Here is a 15,501-nt window from a genome sequence, read left to right on the forward strand (position 1 = left end):
GGTGATTCCCCTTGGCTCTCTCTTGAGCGGTAAACTACATTTCCTGGTGATATACCGGTATTACTCTTCTGCGAATACCCTGTAATCGGGATAATGATCTTAAAATCTTCCATGGACATACATATGAGGTCCAGTTCAATTAAAAAACTATTTCAAGGAACTTTAATTCTAATACTACAAACAAAATATATCTGTTCAATATTTTTTATAATAAAAAGTGTAATAACAGATTCGCGGTAATATTATTCATGATCCATTTAAATTGATTAGAAATATACTCGTAAACCAAATGTACAACATATGTAAATATATATTTAACTATTTTCTTGAAATTGAAGAGCTTACCCCATTTAAAAGATCGTGTTTAGCGATTAAGTCCAACCTTCGGACATATAAACAATGTACATACATGAACATATCACAATTCCGTTTAATTAATTTAGTAAATATATGATTGGCTAATCAATCATTGAGTTCGCGGAATTGTTTGCATGTATTTTTCATTATTATCTGCAAGGAGTAGAAGAGTACAGTACCTCTCCCCTAGTTCTCTATCTAAGAGCTTGTTGTTTTGATCTTAAAATTTCACAATTTCTCATTACGCATACGACGTGTGCCATTTCTGACCTTATTACATATATTTGTGTTCTTTATAGGACAAACATAGGTAAAAAATCTTTGTTGCAAAGTGTTGACAATGGACTTCCCCACACAAACATTTCTAGTCCCTTATCTTTTTCTCTTCGCTTACTTTTAACCGTATATTTATCGGGCATTTGCTTTTGCTAGAAATTTCACAACATCTATCACCATAGTCGACTATTTGGGTGGACCCAAACAAGTATGATCTACAAATTATAAAAATAAAATACGTAGAGCAAAAAATTAACGATACTTTTTGTAACTTTAATATAAATTTTGTATTGTACAGAAAAAGTAATTTTTTTTTAAAACATTTTAAGTGCTTTGACTCTTTTTTTGGAAAACACTCATGGTGCAGAACATGATTAATTCCGAACACTTGGCACGGCCACTTATCCAAACCGGTTTTAGAATGCTCCAAAAATAACAATAATCACAGGAGAGCAATGCCAATCAATACCACCTGGGGCTGCTGCTGCCGCCTTTCCCGCCCCAAGGTAAAAAACACGTGAACGGGGCAATCCGCTGAATCACCTTTATGCGAACGCCGCGCTCCACTGGCTTTGAAAGTGTGATTTTTGCGGATCGAGAGAGAATAGCGAGCTTTCAATGGCTTTTTTCCAGCTGTTCCATGCCGTCAGGCCGTCAAAAGCGTTCTAACACTCGCCTCGAGTGGTCGCGATCATCACAGTTTATGGTGCCAACCATTAGCTTATCGGTTATACCTGTACATCTCACGTAGCAGATAAGGGATTTTTCCAAAAGATCCATAACATAATGACGGCTGCCGAACTACAAGGTTCCTATGGAGGGTACTACTTTGGCTTCTGCACACTGATCTCACATGTGCTCCTGGCGGGGATCACCGCAGCCATTGTTTACAAGTGTCTGGTGCTCAAGTTGGTACACACCGCCGGGCATGCCTTCTACTGTACAATAGCCGTAAGTACTCTAATTTATTGTCGCAAACAGATACATTAGGATAGATAGATAGGAGCCATAATAAAAGAGAATGGTATCATATATTGAGATCGTTTGCTCTTATATAACGTTTAGCTAAATATTGTAGTTATCTGATGTATACTATTTTAAAATTCTCTTTCTTTAAAATAAATTAGATATTTATGATTTTAAAATGTGTAAAAATAAATACCAACTGAGCTCCTCTTAAAAAATACAGTATCTTAGTTTCTTCTAATTAATTTAATACATATGTATATAAATAAGATCCCCGTAAAATATTATAGTTGATTAAAACCAGATCATGTAGTTGTTATAGGGACGACTAAGAAAATAGTACCTTATAGGTATTTCTTAGATATGATGTGTAGCTACTTTATTGATTTTGCTGAACTATGATTACAAAACACCATTTAAATTTTCTGTAATGTCTCCACAACAGTTTGTTTTCTTCATGGGTGAGGCACTGCTTGTGCGAAATAGCACATATCTGGAGTCATGGATGGGTCCTCTAAACCTCAACCGCTTACATGCTGCCTTGGGTCTACTGGCATTTGTGGTGGGAGTCGGTGGAATCGGAATCAAGACATGGCAGAAGCTGGAGCGCAAACGTGAAGATCCCAATGCCACCGTTCAGCACTTTAAGAGCAATCACGGCTTCTACGGTGGGTTTCGAATGTTCTATCCCAAAATATAATAATAATGATAATTTATTCCTCCATCTCTCCCCATCAGGTATTGTCGGCTGTGCTCTTCTGCTCGGTAGCGTTCTCAGCGGTCTTCCGCTGTATTTTATTAACGGAGGCTTCACCTTGAAAACGCTCCATCGATTCTTCGGATTGACTGGATTTCTTGCCCTTATGGTATCGCAAATGTTCGGGTACAACACCGGGTTCGGCAAGCGACAGTGGAAGCCACATCACCAGAAACTCTTCAAGTTTTTCACATTCATCGCTACCATAACGACTGCAAATTACGAATTTCGTAGATTTGTACGGGATATTGTTGGATTGGCGACCAATTATTTCATTGGATCAGATTCTGCTGAGGCGAGAGAAGATCTTTGAGGCTCTAGCAATGAGCTAGTGTTTTTACTCTGGGATATCAATACTTCAGGGCGATTTGCGAGGAAACGAATTCCGCAACTAAGTATTGTAGATTTAATAGTCGCTGAAAAATAGTGTATGTACTATGCGAAACTGATTAGTAAATGTTCATTGTACATATCGTTTACAAAAAGTTCGCAAGTATAATGTTGTAGATAATATTATGTTATCTAGTTTGTGAAGGCTTTAGTTGTCTATGTCAATCACACTCTACTTAACCGTATCAATGGGAAATAAGAAATTTTTTTGCCAAAACAAGAATCATTTTGATTTTGTGCCTTTATTGTAATTTCACACATATAGCTGTTGATTATTTAAAACATAATATACATACATTTTCACTTTTTTTTTTTGGTAACGAGATTAGTCAAGCACCACAGAAAAATCTAAAACTACATAGTTAACAGAAACAATAAAATGAATTCCCTTTTTCATTGGGTCTTATAAATATTGAAGATACATTGTGGATATATGGATATATTGAATATGAATATTTAGTTGCGGTTCTGCGAGACATGCATAATATCCAAGGCGGCTGGAATATTGCCTTGAACCGACTCCAAAAGCTGGGTGAGCCAGGCACCCTCGTTGCTGAATCCCATAGCCATCATGGCGTGGATCGATGCATTGATGCGTTCATCTAAAAAAAGGAATGCTTAGTAAAAGGCTTCAAGAGACTTCTAAGTGAACTTACCGGTGTGGTAGACGGGCACACTTCGCTTTTCCTCAGGAGCTGCTGGGGAAGTGCCCACGCTATTTGTGGAAACTGATGTGGTCGAGGTCGAAGTACTCACCGTATCCACCTGAGAAGTCTGGGTGTTGGCTGTAGCCTGCTCCACGCGGGCCTCTTCATTAATGTGCTGACGCAAAAGTTCGCTCAGCTGACCAAAGTCACGCACCGGCTGCTGCGGAGCAGCAATGGGATTGGTCGACTCCAAATTGATCAAGTTGGTGTTGTTTGCAGAGTAAGCATTGTCAATAACTTGCCAGTCCTGGTCCAAGCTTTCCGAACGGCTTCTACCCTCCTCCGGCTCGGTGGAGGTCACTGGGGCAGCTACAGCTGATTTGGAAATCAGCGGTTCTGTCTCCAAGGGTTCACCAGACATGGATCCAGAAATAGAGGGAGTAGCAGATGCGGCATTTGACTGATTGGCCGAGGGAGCAGCTGAGGGGAGAGACGACGGAGGGGCAGAGGGGGCAGCTGATGGAGCTGCAGAGGGAGCAGCTGACTGGCTGCCCGAAGAAGCAGTAGACTGGCCACTGGATTGAGCCTTCTCCTCTGGTTTCTTGGTCTCATCGCTGGTAGTCATTGATGGACCGAAAATTCCGGAATCTCCAAGCTCAGAAGGATCGATCATCTTGGCAAACATTTCGCTGAAATTGTTCAGGATCTCGATGCCAGCGCGCATGTACTCGGGTGGCACCATCTGCGACAAGTTCTCCAGGTTGATCACTGGAGTGGTTGGAGTAGTCACTGGAGTGGTTGGAGTAGTCACTGGATCCTCGGTTGGGGGAACAGCATTTGGCATTGAAGCAGCATTTACCTTCTTCGGTTCAGTTGGCTTGGCCTCGGTTTCTGCTGCCTTTTGAGCGGTAACAGTGGGCTCAGCTTTTGGAGCACTTGGTGGTGGTGCTGTAGCCTTGGGCTTTTCCGGTTCAGCTGTTGCAGTGGCCGCCGCAGTGTCGTTCAGCGGCAAGTTAGATATCATCTCCACAAACTGGGACAAGACACCGCCATGGCGACGGGTGTGACGACGTTCTCGGCGACTCTCCCTGGTGGGATCGCCACCGGGAGCAGCCTGTGCGGCCTCCTGGAACGGGCAGTGACCCTTGGAGCGACGGCCACAGCGGCGTCCCGATGGACCCGACCCGGTAATCCAGGCATCAATCGAAGTGGGCCCATTGTTGGTCGGCATGCGAATCATCAAGTGCTCGGGATGCTTATGGGCCGCCTCACATTTCTGGCAAAGATCAAAGTTGCTGCACTGGATGCACTTATAACGAAAGCCAATCAACGGGTCCAAGCCGCAGCCATCGCAGGTGACCAAGTCATGGATGGTGAAATTGCTCGGATCGTCAACGGAAGGAGCTGGGGTGTTGGTCGAAGACTTCTCCTGCTTGGAGGCCTTTGGCTCCTCTACTACAGACGCCAATGGAGCCACTTGAACATGCATAGTGTCCGCGCACTTGACCAGGAAAATCTCATAGTCATTTTGGTTGATCATTTCGATTTCATCCTGATCAGTATCTGAAAATGTTAAATAAAAAAGAACAGAAGCAAAACAATCATGAGTCATTTTTAGGTTTTAGGTTTTTGTTATCACAGGTGAATCACCCATAGGTCAGGCTAGACAACTTAGCTGTAGATCTGGTTATACCTGCATAACTAAATTAAGCTAGTTTGTTTTTTAGTGCGAATACCAAAATAATAAATATTTTATTAGTTTTTTTCACGTCGATATAATAGTTAATAATATACTTTTCTTATTTTTTTGTATAAATAATTAATTTTAGGGTACTATGTTTAATATTTCAAGTAATGTTTTAAACATTTCATAATCAATTTGTTGACCACGGTATATAGCAGGTCCATATAAATATTTATCAGCTAAATATCAAATGTGTCAACACATATTTTGCCATAGATAGGCGTAAAGTCCAGTAAGTATTTTGTAGGGAAATCCCAGAAATTAAAACGCAATTTTCGGCTACTATTATAAAGAACGTTTTCAGAGTTTATATATGTAGCTATAAAAATTGTCAGCACTATTTTGCCAGATGCAGTTACATATTGTGTATGTATATACATACATATATGTATGTATAAAACCGTGTTGCAATTTTCTGGTCTCTACTGAAATTGTCCACCTGCACCCTGGTATACAGTTATTTTATCCGGAATTTTTGTTATTCAACTCACCGATCCAGAAAGTCCTTATATCGCATTTCGGCAGCTGGCGTTCATGGAAAAGATATAGCTCAATTTCGCCGCGCAGTATGGTGTAATTCTGGCTGGGCAATCGCAAGTATGCGTTAATTTTCTTTTGGGGTCCAGCGACGTCTCCCTGGTAGGTGATTTTAAAAAGCTTTTCCGGCATTTTCGCAATGTCTTCTATAGTTTCTGTAGAATTGCTCAATATATTTCGTTCGATGACGCGTTTATTTCACGTTTAACTTGTTGCAGCGAATTTATGTGACAGATTAAACGAATTTGGAGCTCTCGACTACTGCGTCGTAGTTGTTCGGGCGTTCGATGGTGTATAGAATTGCAGCTGAATCGACGGCAGGTTTATATACTGCCCGAACTAGTTACTGGAAGGTTCTTGATAGGACTGGGCTCCAAATTATTGCAAATCACGGTACTACCTTGCTGGGCTGCAGTGGTTGATCTAGCCCGAAAATTGTATAGTAATGCCAAAGCTGGTCTTTGACAAAGAATAATAATATTTTGGTTATCGATAATGCAAATATTTCCTCGGTACTTTTATACGCTGCAACGAAGTCACTACTTTTGGTATTTTGTGGTATGTTTGGAACTAGTTCATTTGTGTTCTCACTTTGCTAGTATTTGTATTTTCAGATTTAAAACGCTTTTCTTTGAGATTTATTTCTTTTAATATATATACACATAGTGTAATATGCTTAGCACCCCCTAATAAAAGAAAACATTTTTAAGTGAAGATAAAACACTTACACTTTTTTGTGTAGAGTAATTACTCTTCACCTATAAAGTGGAATCACGAAATATCATATGCCGCGCTGTGCAAAACGTCTATTAGGACCAACGAAAATTTAAATTTGAAGTAGGATTTTAATTTGATTAGACATATTTCCTAATAACTTAAAACTAAATGTTTGACATTTTTACTGAACTAAGATGTTTAGGCCTTAGAAGTCTTAAGCATCTTCAATAGCTGCAGCAGTTGAGTTGGAGTCCTGAAAAAGCACACAATTCAATATATTCCATTAAAATTACACTTATTTCAACAACTAACCGGCTGGAGTTTTGTGGAGCTATAATTTGTTGTTGTCTGCTTTCCAAATCGTTTTTGGACTGCTCTGGAATTTTAGTAACGCCTTCGGGGGCTCCAGGTTCCGTATCTGTGACGGTATCCTTTTCAAACATTTGATTCGATTCTGGTTCTGGAGTAGATTGGCGCATCATCATTTCACCTGTGCAGGGAGACATTTTATAATTGAATTTGGCCATCTTTTTGGCAATACTCACTTAGATAATATTCGGCCATCGTGTAAAGCCAGTTGGAACCCATTTGAGGGGCCATCCCAATGACGACCCCATCAAGTTTTAGCTGAAAGTTTTCGGCGCCCTTTTGCCTTTGGTCGTAGAGAATATCCTCCCGCTGGAAACCGTTCTCGGAATAGTCATCATATAAGACCTCCAACAAGTCGCTGACCACGTTCCTCGAATTCCCTGGCCTAATCTTGCCGCCAACGGGATGGGCTAGACTTTTTCCAAATGCCAAAAGCAGCAGGGCAAAGACAAACAGCCGGTTGGTGAATTTGCACATTTTCCCTAGCAAAAAAAACGGCAGGACCGATGTGCTCCAAAGGCGTTTGGAGAATGATTCCATATTCTTAGCCGCTGTAAAGGCAAGCCCACCTGAACCAGAAGACCAAGAAAACCCGATTTCTGGACACAGTTCAATGGCCGCCGATCGGCCCAATGACTTCCGCATTGCCAGGGAGCTGTGGGAATCTTCTGCTCAGAGCATTACTAATGCTTCCTAGCAGCCATATAAGAAAGGAGTACATTCGATAGGAGCTTTCTGCAGAGCAGATCTGTGGCTGGCCGTCTCCGATTCCAAATCCCTTTCTACAAACTAACAGATTCTTTTAAAACTTAAAAGTTCGCTCAATCTACACTTTAGAAGAAAATAGCTCTTAAACACATAATATAGAAGTTATATTAGATGGTTTCTGGGTAAACTTAAAATTTAAGTTTCAAATAAATCCTGAAAACGATTGCAAAGATTTAAAAAATTAATTATTTCTTCCGAAGACAGGTGAAGATTATAATTTTTCGATATTAAAACACAGAAAATGGTATAATAAGATGACAACAATTACAATAATTGAAAGTTAAGTTTTAAACATAATATAATAATTTTAATATAGGTAGGTATAAAATATATTCTCCCTGTTTCTGATAGGCCGCCAAGAATTAGTTCAAGAAATTACGCAGGTAAGCATGATTCCCAAAATGTTAACCCAATAACCTCGATTCGAGCTAAGCCGAAAAGAAATAGGAAATCTTCATAACTATACTAATTGCCCGCCTGCAATATATGTGCGCCCAAAAATATGTTTACTCTTCCAGTTTTCTCGTCTGTGTGGAGTTCTGGGCGCAGGTTCAATGACTTGACCACAGGAAGAGGCTGGTAGTCGCCTTTGGGTGCGCCCACCTGCAAACTGGTTTCGCATAGAAAACTTGCACATTGCAAATTATGGAGCAGATGGCCTTTGTCTCTGGATAGTAATTGCCGTTCTCTGGCCCCTGGCTGTCAAGATTTCAGACTCATCCTTCAGCGCATCATTATAATCATAGTCGAACCGTTAGATCCAGTGAGCACTTCCGCTATTAGCCTAAGGTAAACACCAAAATGGTGATTAACAAACACAGTACGAAAGAAATATCGTTTATATCATTACTATATCTTAATAGGTAATAAACCATAATGTAATAATAAACGTTTTCTAATATGAAACCGTATCTAAACAGAGTTCAGTAAGCACTTATATTAACCATAAAGTTTTTATTAAATCGCAATATTATTAATAGCCACTTAAAGGCTTTGATCATTTTCCGCTCTCCAATTAACGACGCATTTGAATAGTGTTTTATTTCAGTGGCGATTAAGTTTTTGTATTTATTGGTAAGACGATTTTGTCGGCTTAATTCTAGAGTGTGTGCAAAGTATGAAACTAACATTTAGGCTGGCAGTCTGGCGGTTCTCACTCCTCCTCAGTAGCCCTCGATCTGGCGACAGGCTCCGTAGCTATCCCTTCGCTCCCCGCGGGCACAGCGGGCCAAACCGTCTCGTAGGAGGGTCCGGGACTCGGCGAGGTCGTCATCGGCCAACAGATCGAAGCTTACGATCTCTGGGTCAACGGCTTGTGGCCGGGTGGGCTCCTCGTCCAGCTGCCAGGACCGGGATTGATCTGAGTAGTAGGTTGGAACATCGATGGGAGGGTAAAGACCACTGGCTCCGCCTCCAAGATCGCTGCGGTAAATTGGAGCACTGATGGAACGCGGACTGGCAAAGTCACCGCCAGTCAAGCGATTGGTATCCAGATAGCTGTCACCTCTGAGGGATCGGGAACTGCGGAAGTACTGCGATCCGGGATGATTGTAGCTCTCGAGAAGATTGGAGCCAGCACTGCTGCTAGCGGAAACGGGTGGCAGGGCCTGAATCAACTCAGGTTCCGCCTCTAGATGAAAGGGCTTGATCAGCTGTGGCATGGGAATCGATTGAGGAGGCAGTACGTCAACCTGTTGACGCTGCAAACGTTGTGCCTGCTCGGGATCGCTGGCAGAGATGTCCACGTGATAGGGCGAGCGACCTTCAATGAATTCCGGCAGCGCCATCGCTTGCGATTGTTGATGATGGTTCTGTTGCTGTTGAAGCTTCTGGAGATGACTCTTCTGATAATAGGACTTCAGAGAGTTGCTTCTTAGGGGATGTTTGCGCTTGAGGGCCCCACTGCCCTTGGTGTTTCCACGACCCAACAGTTCCAGCAGGCTGATACCCTCCTGCGGTCCAGGTGGGATGAGCAGGATCATGAAGTTCTCGAGATCAGCGCGTATGTTATACTGCCCCTCCTGTCGCTGATCGTAGGTAATAGTCCGGCGCCGCAGTGCATCATCATCTCCGCTGGGCGAAATAGGAGGTTGCAGCAAAATGGGTTGGCCACTGGAACCGCTAGACTCGATAGCCTGTGGGGGGGCTACAGCCGGGAAGTGCTCCTCCTTGATGATCTGCGTCTGCTCGGTGTTGAGAGCTGGTGGGGTAAAGGTCTCCACTGTGGAGCTCAAGGGATTGGCTAATGTAGCTGCCAATAGCAGGGGTAAAAGCGTGAAAGTCTTCCAGGCCATTTCTCTTAGGTGATCTTCGATCTTCAGGTCAGGTTGCTCCGCTCGGCGTTCTTGACTGGCGCGCTTCTGCCTCGCAACTGATTCCCAATCCGGTGGGAGAGCTTCGATGTCAGCGCAGGCGCAACTTTCATATTCTGGCGCTGTCGTCGTTGGTGCACTGAGCAAAATACTAAAAGGGATTCTAGAAATTATTTTTCTATCAAACTCTGTAAAAATGAGTTACTCTAAATAAGATTAAAAATTATATATCACATGATAATAATATATCATAAGATCATCCTATATCATTTAGGCTTTATATACCATATGATCATCATATAACAAATCATAGATCATATTTTGGCCTAATATACATTTTTTAAGATTTTGATTTTGTATGATTGGATAATTTGATGGACTTAATGGTGATCTTACTATATGATCCGTTCCGAGCACCTTTTTCTTGAACTGTAGCTCCTCTGCTGCTGCGGCTTTCTTCTCTCTTCTCGATTCTCGTTCTGGTTTTGCTTTTATTTATGCCACTTACTTTCTGACCGTCTCTTTTTGTTCGACCGTGCCCATTCCGACGGCGTGACTTGGTAGCGTCCATCTCCATCTCGGTTTATTGATATTGGCCTGCCGTTAGGCGGGGGCGGGGTAGGGGCTGTCAACGCGATTCCCATCGCCCAGCACAGTGGGACTCGTAGTCGATTTTCACGCCAATTAGCTAATGAGGAAGCGTTTTGTTCGCCCATTCACTGGGCTAACAGCCAAATCACGTACGCATCCCAACTCCCTGTCACCTGAGCAAACGATATCAATCCGATCATGAGGGTTCTATTAAAATGATTTATGCCTTCGCCAAACATAGGTGCAGCATTTATGTACTAACAGGTGGGGTAAGTTCTACAGATTCTGAGAATACATTTTTTTGGTAGTAAAAAACCTATGCCTATAGAAAAAACGTATAAAATAAAAGTATAATGACCTCAATTAAAATGTTCTACCTTCTGGGTATAAATAAGCCGATATTTCAGTTTGTTGAACTTCCCCTAATCAGACTCAATATCCCTTAAAATTACCTCTTGTAAAGTGTTCCATTGAAAATATTAAATAAATTCCACGACCCAAATGTTTTTTTAACATCCAATCTGATTTTAAAATTAAATTTAAGTGTGATTAAGGACTTTCAGCTGTCATCATGGCCAACAAATGAATTTATAAGCGGGCAAAATGTTTACTTTGCGATCTGGAATCTCGCCAAAAGCGGTCAGCATACAGTCATAAATCAAATGACAAACTCAACTCAAAACTCGGTGTGAGCATTTCAAAATATTTTGTTTTATTTGTATACTGTTTGGTCTTTTACAAATTGTGAGGTTCGTGGGAGCCCGGTTTTCGGGGGGTACATGAATAGATTTCATACAATAAAGCGTGCAATGGCGCTATGGACGACGTCACATTACAGTTGAATGACATTGGGATTTGCTTTAAAAATAATGAATATGTTTATGTGTTTAAATAATTAGAGGTCTTAGCGGTTATTTTAGTTAGAAACGTTGATGTAGTTTGTGTATTTGAATTTGTGGAGCAGTCAAAAGTAATACAATGGAAATAAATTAAGCATAGCGCATGGAAATTATTCGATTATGTCTAGACGAATATAAAACATTGCTAATTTAAGGTCAGCGGAAGCGAGCTGTGTTTTTTGTTTAAGGATAATGGGTAACCATTGCAATAAAATTGGAGGGCCAAAGGCTAGAATAGGTAGTATACTTGCATAATTGAGTTTATGGACTGGAACTTGTCTGGCCGATATTATAACCTATCAACTAATACTTATTTGATATCCTAGCAGCAGATCAGATCATTTGTCATGCTTACTTGTTCATATAATTGATCTAAAATGGTTCATAAATGTTTGGATTCAATACAGATAACGTCAAGTTGCAATTAAACCGTAAATAGTTTAAAAATTATCATTGGAAGAGAGCATTACGTAAATATTCATTGGGAAAATGCCGAAACAAGTTCCAATATTTTTGTAGCACTAGGATAAAGTCAATTTTTAAGTATATTCTAACTAAGACAAATTATACATAATCTCACAAGAATTGTTTAACTAAACAGCCTCCATGATATACAAAAAACTTGCAAAATAACTCGCAGCTAAATCAAAATCGCGCAATACGAAGACCTAATCTTCTTTCTTTGCCGGCTCTTCGTGATGTTTTTCTGGCTGGGCGATTTTGTCAGCCAGCAGAATCTTCTCTTTGGAAAGGTCCTCCTGCGGCACTCGCTTGTGGACAGTAAAGCAGATCCTGTTGAAGTGCTCGCACATCTGGTTTACCACGCTGGCTCCATACTGCCAGTGACTTAGGGTGGTTACAATCAAAAGCATGTACAGCAAAGGCCTCTCCAGCAGCGGCAGCCACAGACTGACTAGGAAGGATAGCACGAACATGGGCGTCTGCCAGTGCCACGCCTCACATCTCGTCACTGACATTTGGGATACAATCAAACGACACTGCAATGATAGATTTGAGAGCATTAATTAATAGGTGTGTTCCTTAAATCGTAACCCCCATTTTAAGGCCTATAATTAATTGCTGACGAATCGAAAATATATTTGCTATAAACTGACTAAAATTTTAAAAGCAATGGAATTTTCAAGAGCGTTTCAGTTTGTTTCTTAATATTTGCTCAATCATAGGATCGTTCTCGTGGGGAAACACGAAAGTGCCGCGATCTCGTTTCAGATAGCGGTAGGCTCTATCCGAGTACCATCCGTAGATCTGGTTATATGTCATCGGCTGCGGCGTGTTATGCTTCATCTCGTACTTTTCCTCAACGCCCTCGTCATGGCTGGCTATTTTCCGGGCATTCAGCAGGGACTCCGGGTCAAGCTTCTCCCGTATGAGGCGCGCCTCTTGGTTGGTGCAGTTAAAATACGGCCAGTCGTGACGGGCGTAAAACTTCAGGGACAACGGGCGCTCATATTCCGCGGTGGTGGTGTATATAGTCTCCCTCATGGACTGGCGACCTCCTTCATTTGGTTTCTCCACCTCCAGATCCTTGGCACAGCGTCGGCCACCACAGCAAAAGGGTGGCATTTCGGACTTTTTTGCCGGTGTGCGTTTTATCAAAGGCTAATGCCGATATGGGGCAGGCAAGACAAATGACTCATAAAAGTGGTTTCTGGCTGTTTGGCAGTTAACTCCGTGCCAAGGGGCCTGCAAAAGGTGTATGTAGACACACCCGCCTCTTATCTAGATTGCGTATGATTCAATCTACACGCGACCCTCTTTGATAACTGGAGTGGAACACCACGGTGACTGATAAAATTTTTTTTTTAGCAAAACTCATAAACAATTTATCTATTGAATCCTAAAATATTAATAACTTCCTAGAACTAGTAAACATTAAAAAAGTAAGATAAGAATCATTAAGTCGAAAAAAATTACTGCTATCAGTTCCAAAATAAGTGTAACGTCATCCAGATTAACTATTAAGTATCATATCAATTCTTCATAATAGTATTTGATTACTACACTTTAATATTGATATTTGTAAGAACCCCTCTAAGATTGTTTGAAGGACTTACGCTGACGTTGGAAAAGATGGTGCCGCTGAGCATGAATATGGCGCGTGGATCCTTTTCCATGATGTCGTTCGGCGAGACATATGGCCAGGTCAGCAGGATGACGAAGTAGGTGAGGAAGGGCCACATGGGCCTGATGGCTTCCCAAAAGGGTAGCATGCGTCCGGTACGATTCGCATAGGAGCTACAAATAGATGTAGGTTTAAATAGGCCACTTGACAAATAAGAAAATCAGACATACTTGTACACATTAATAATGACTAGTGGAAGATTCGCCATGGCACTGACATGCAGGACCGCCTCCATGACATTGCCCATAGGCAGGGTTCCGTAGGATCCCAGGGGCAGTTCGAACTTCCAGCGCTCGAAGCCCAAATACCAGGTGACCATGTACATGGCCGTGCTGCCCCACATGCTGAGATCGTAGCCCCATGGTAGATAAAGGATGCCCGTATTGTACTTCTCCCAGTGCGAAACGAAGAAGTTGAAGTAGACTGTAAGGCAGACGTAGTACATCCTCATGGGTCGCACCGAATAAACCCGGCTCCGACCGAAAATGCTGTACAGGCACGTCGGGATCAACATGGCGGTGTAAGAGTCCAATCCATGATCAAAGAGCTCCCCCAACGGGCCGGACAATCCAATACGACGGGCCTGCTTGCCATCAATGCCGTCCAGCGTGTAGGCCAGAAAGATGTTGATGCCCGTGCAGAGCCAGACCCACGAGGGAATGGGTGTGGTGCCCTCCTCGCCGGAACTCGCCTCAAAGTTCCAGTCATAGTACGAGAGCAGCACCAGGTTCATGGCGCTAAACAGGAAGCCCAGAAAGGTCATCAGGTTGGGCGCAAACCAGCGCGGGAAGAACTGCAGTGGGTGGAATGGTCAGGTGGGTTGATTAGTGGGCTGCCCCCATATGAATATTGATTTTTGCATGATATAATTCTGCGAAACACCCACCTTGACTAGCCAATTCCAAAAGGGATGCATCACATATTGACTCAGAGGGGAAGTATCGATGGCGCTGTACTGTAAGTAAAAAGTTCTGATTAAAGAGGGGAACAACCCATCATCATCATCATCATGAGTTTTATGACTATTTCAATGGCTTTCTTTTTTTTGCATTTTTGCTTTGTCCGGTCTTTTAACTTTCTATAAAAAGAATTTTAATTGAAAACAAGTACGGGGCACAGAGAACTGGTTTTTCCTTCTGGGAATTAAGAAGGTCACCCCCTCTTGAGGGAAGGTACAGCCGCCCCCGAAAGTCCTTGTTTCCAGCCTTTAGGCCCACCTTGTAGTTGTCGAACCCATTGATTTGGGCCCGCGTCAGATATTGATGGTCCATCAGTCGTCTGATTAGCTTCTCCATTTCTAATAGAGGTTTTAGCGCTACAAGTCGAAATCGGGTTTCAAGTATTTTAATCTAAACGGAAAAACACGCGACGGATTTGAAAGGAGAGCGGCGGAGGCGGGGGTTCTTTGATAAAGCGTCTGAACGCTTTAGACGTTAATTAACTGAATTGGTCAAAACATGATGTTATGACAGAAGGTTGGCCGAACACAAAGCGAAAATGCTGGGCACGATTTTCAGCTATAGCCGCGCGTTTATTTTTATTGCGAAAACTATTTCTTTTCTGCCGCTGCTGTTGCCCGCTGCCGGCTGTTTTTTTTCACGCTTGCACACGCACAGCGACCAACACTGACACACGCCACTGGGGATGTTTTCCAACACTGAAACAGCACTACCCACTGAAATAGCATTGCTGCACTTTATGACACTTGAAAGTAGTTTTAACGGTTTTTCAGGGTTTTGAACGGTTTTTGCAAAGAAATTTTAATTATTATATAAAATGTATTTATTATTATTTTCCTAATAACTTATTTAACAACCACATTTTCTAATAAAATTAAGCCTCCAAGCAAAACTTATGTATTTAGAACTGCTTTTCTATCCAACCGAAACTTAAAATGCTAGATTAAAATAAGAAAAATAAAAAAAGATCTTAACATTTAAATAAAACTAAGATTATAATTTAAAAAAAAGAATAATCCGTTTTTTCTCTTATTTGTTTATTACAAAATTATAGTGTGATTTCTGAAGG

At 41.8% G+C, this 15,501-nt stretch overlaps 6 protein-coding genes across 6 annotated transcripts; 1 reads left to right on the forward strand and 5 right to left on the reverse strand.

Annotated features, from left to right (window-relative positions):
• Positions 1 to 1,276: 1,276 nt before the first annotated feature.
• LOC108021129 (uncharacterized) lies at positions 1,277 to 3,112 on the forward strand. Its single transcript, XM_017089687.4, has 3 exons — positions 1,277 to 1,584; positions 2,045 to 2,267; positions 2,338 to 3,112. The coding sequence occupies exons 1-3, from the start codon at positions 1,420 to 1,422 to the stop codon at positions 2,667 to 2,669; spliced, it is 720 nt and encodes a 239-aa protein (XP_016945176.3). The 5' UTR covers positions 1,277 to 1,419; the 3' UTR covers positions 2,670 to 3,112.
• ref(2)P (refractory to sigma P) lies at positions 2,973 to 6,127 on the reverse strand. Its single transcript, XM_065868922.2, has 3 exons — positions 5,629 to 6,127; positions 3,403 to 4,956; positions 2,973 to 3,348 (listed from the first exon to the last, which is right to left on the reverse strand). Exons 1-3 carry the CDS (start codon positions 5,804 to 5,806, stop codon positions 3,203 to 3,205), a joined length of 1,878 nt encoding a protein of 625 aa, XP_065724994.2. The 5' UTR covers positions 5,807 to 6,127; the 3' UTR covers positions 2,973 to 3,202.
• Positions 6,128 to 6,506: 379 nt separating this feature from the next.
• LOC108013577 (uncharacterized) lies at positions 6,507 to 7,283 on the reverse strand. Its single transcript, XM_017079508.4, has 3 exons — positions 6,937 to 7,283; positions 6,704 to 6,881; positions 6,507 to 6,644 (listed from the first exon to the last, which is right to left on the reverse strand). The coding sequence occupies exons 1-3, from the start codon at positions 7,235 to 7,237 to the stop codon at positions 6,590 to 6,592; spliced, it is 534 nt and encodes a 177-aa protein (XP_016934997.2). The 5' UTR covers positions 7,238 to 7,283; the 3' UTR covers positions 6,507 to 6,589.
• A 1,282-nt stretch (positions 7,284 to 8,565) lies between these two features.
• Positions 8,566 to 9,913, reverse strand: LOC108009384 (uncharacterized). Its single transcript, XM_017073698.4, has one exon. It carries the CDS (start codon positions 9,820 to 9,822, stop codon positions 8,692 to 8,694), a length of 1,131 nt encoding a protein of 376 aa, XP_016929187.3. The 5' UTR covers positions 9,823 to 9,913; the 3' UTR covers positions 8,566 to 8,691.
• Positions 9,914 to 11,113: 1,200 nt separating this feature from the next.
• LOC108021530 (ethanolaminephosphotransferase 1) lies at positions 11,114 to 15,084 on the reverse strand. Its single transcript, XM_017090292.4, has 5 exons — positions 14,691 to 15,084; positions 14,360 to 14,428; positions 13,644 to 14,266; positions 13,406 to 13,586; positions 11,114 to 12,328 (listed from the first exon to the last, which is right to left on the reverse strand). Exons 1-5 carry the CDS (start codon positions 14,766 to 14,768, stop codon positions 11,999 to 12,001), a joined length of 1,281 nt encoding a protein of 426 aa, XP_016945781.1. The 5' UTR covers positions 14,769 to 15,084; the 3' UTR covers positions 11,114 to 11,998.
• LOC108021531 (uncharacterized) lies at positions 12,408 to 13,156 on the reverse strand. The gene has a single exon (XM_017090293.4). The coding sequence runs from the start codon at positions 12,912 to 12,914 to the stop codon at positions 12,471 to 12,473; it is 444 nt and encodes a 147-aa protein (XP_016945782.3). The 5' UTR covers positions 12,915 to 13,156; the 3' UTR covers positions 12,408 to 12,470.
• Positions 15,085 to 15,501: the final 417 nt, after the last annotated feature.

This window comes from Drosophila suzukii, chromosome 2L (assembly GCF_043229965.1).
Source record: "Drosophila suzukii chromosome 2L, CBGP_Dsuzu_IsoJpt1.0, whole genome shotgun sequence".
Lineage (NCBI taxonomy): Eukaryota > Metazoa > Arthropoda > Insecta > Diptera > Drosophilidae > Drosophila > Drosophila suzukii.

Coding starts and splice junctions, on each gene's coding strand:
- LOC108021129 (XM_017089687.4), top strand. CDS start 1,420: ATGACGGCTGCCGAACTACAAGGTTCCTATGGAGGGTACTACTTTGGC. Junction 1,585..2,044: donor CCTTCTACTGTACAATAGCC/GTAAGTACTCTA, acceptor TCTCCACAACAG/TTTGTTTTCTTCATGGGTGA. Junction 2,268..2,337: donor GAGCAATCACGGCTTCTACG/GTGGGTTTCGAA, acceptor TCTCCCCATCAG/GTATTGTCGGCTGTGCTCTT.
- LOC108013577 (XM_017079508.4), bottom strand. CDS start 7,237: ATGTGCAAATTCACCAACCGGCTGTTTGTCTTTGCCCTGCTGCTTTTG. Junction 6,882..6,936: donor GATGGCCGAATATTATCTAA/GTGAGTATTGCC, acceptor CTCCCTGCACAG/GTGAAATGATGATGCGCCAA. Junction 6,645..6,703: donor GCTCCACAAAACTCCAGCCG/GTTAGTTGTTGA, acceptor GTGCTTTTTCAG/GACTCCAACTCAACTGCTGC.
- LOC108009384 (XM_017073698.4), bottom strand. CDS start 9,822: ATGGCCTGGAAGACTTTCACGCTTTTACCCCTGCTATTGGCAGCTACA.
- LOC108021531 (XM_017090293.4), bottom strand. CDS start 12,914: ATGCCACCCTTTTGCTGTGGTGGCCGACGCTGTGCCAAGGATCTGGAG.
- LOC108021530 (XM_017090292.4), bottom strand. CDS start 14,768: ATGGAGAAGCTAATCAGACGACTGATGGACCATCAATATCTGACGCGG. Junction 14,267..14,359: donor TTTGGAATTGGCTAGTCAAG/GTGGGTGTTTCG, acceptor CACCCACTGCAG/TTCTTCCCGCGCTGGTTTGC. Junction 13,587..13,643: donor GTCATTATTAATGTGTACAA/GTATGTCTGATT, acceptor ATCTATTTGTAG/CTCCTATGCGAATCGTACCG.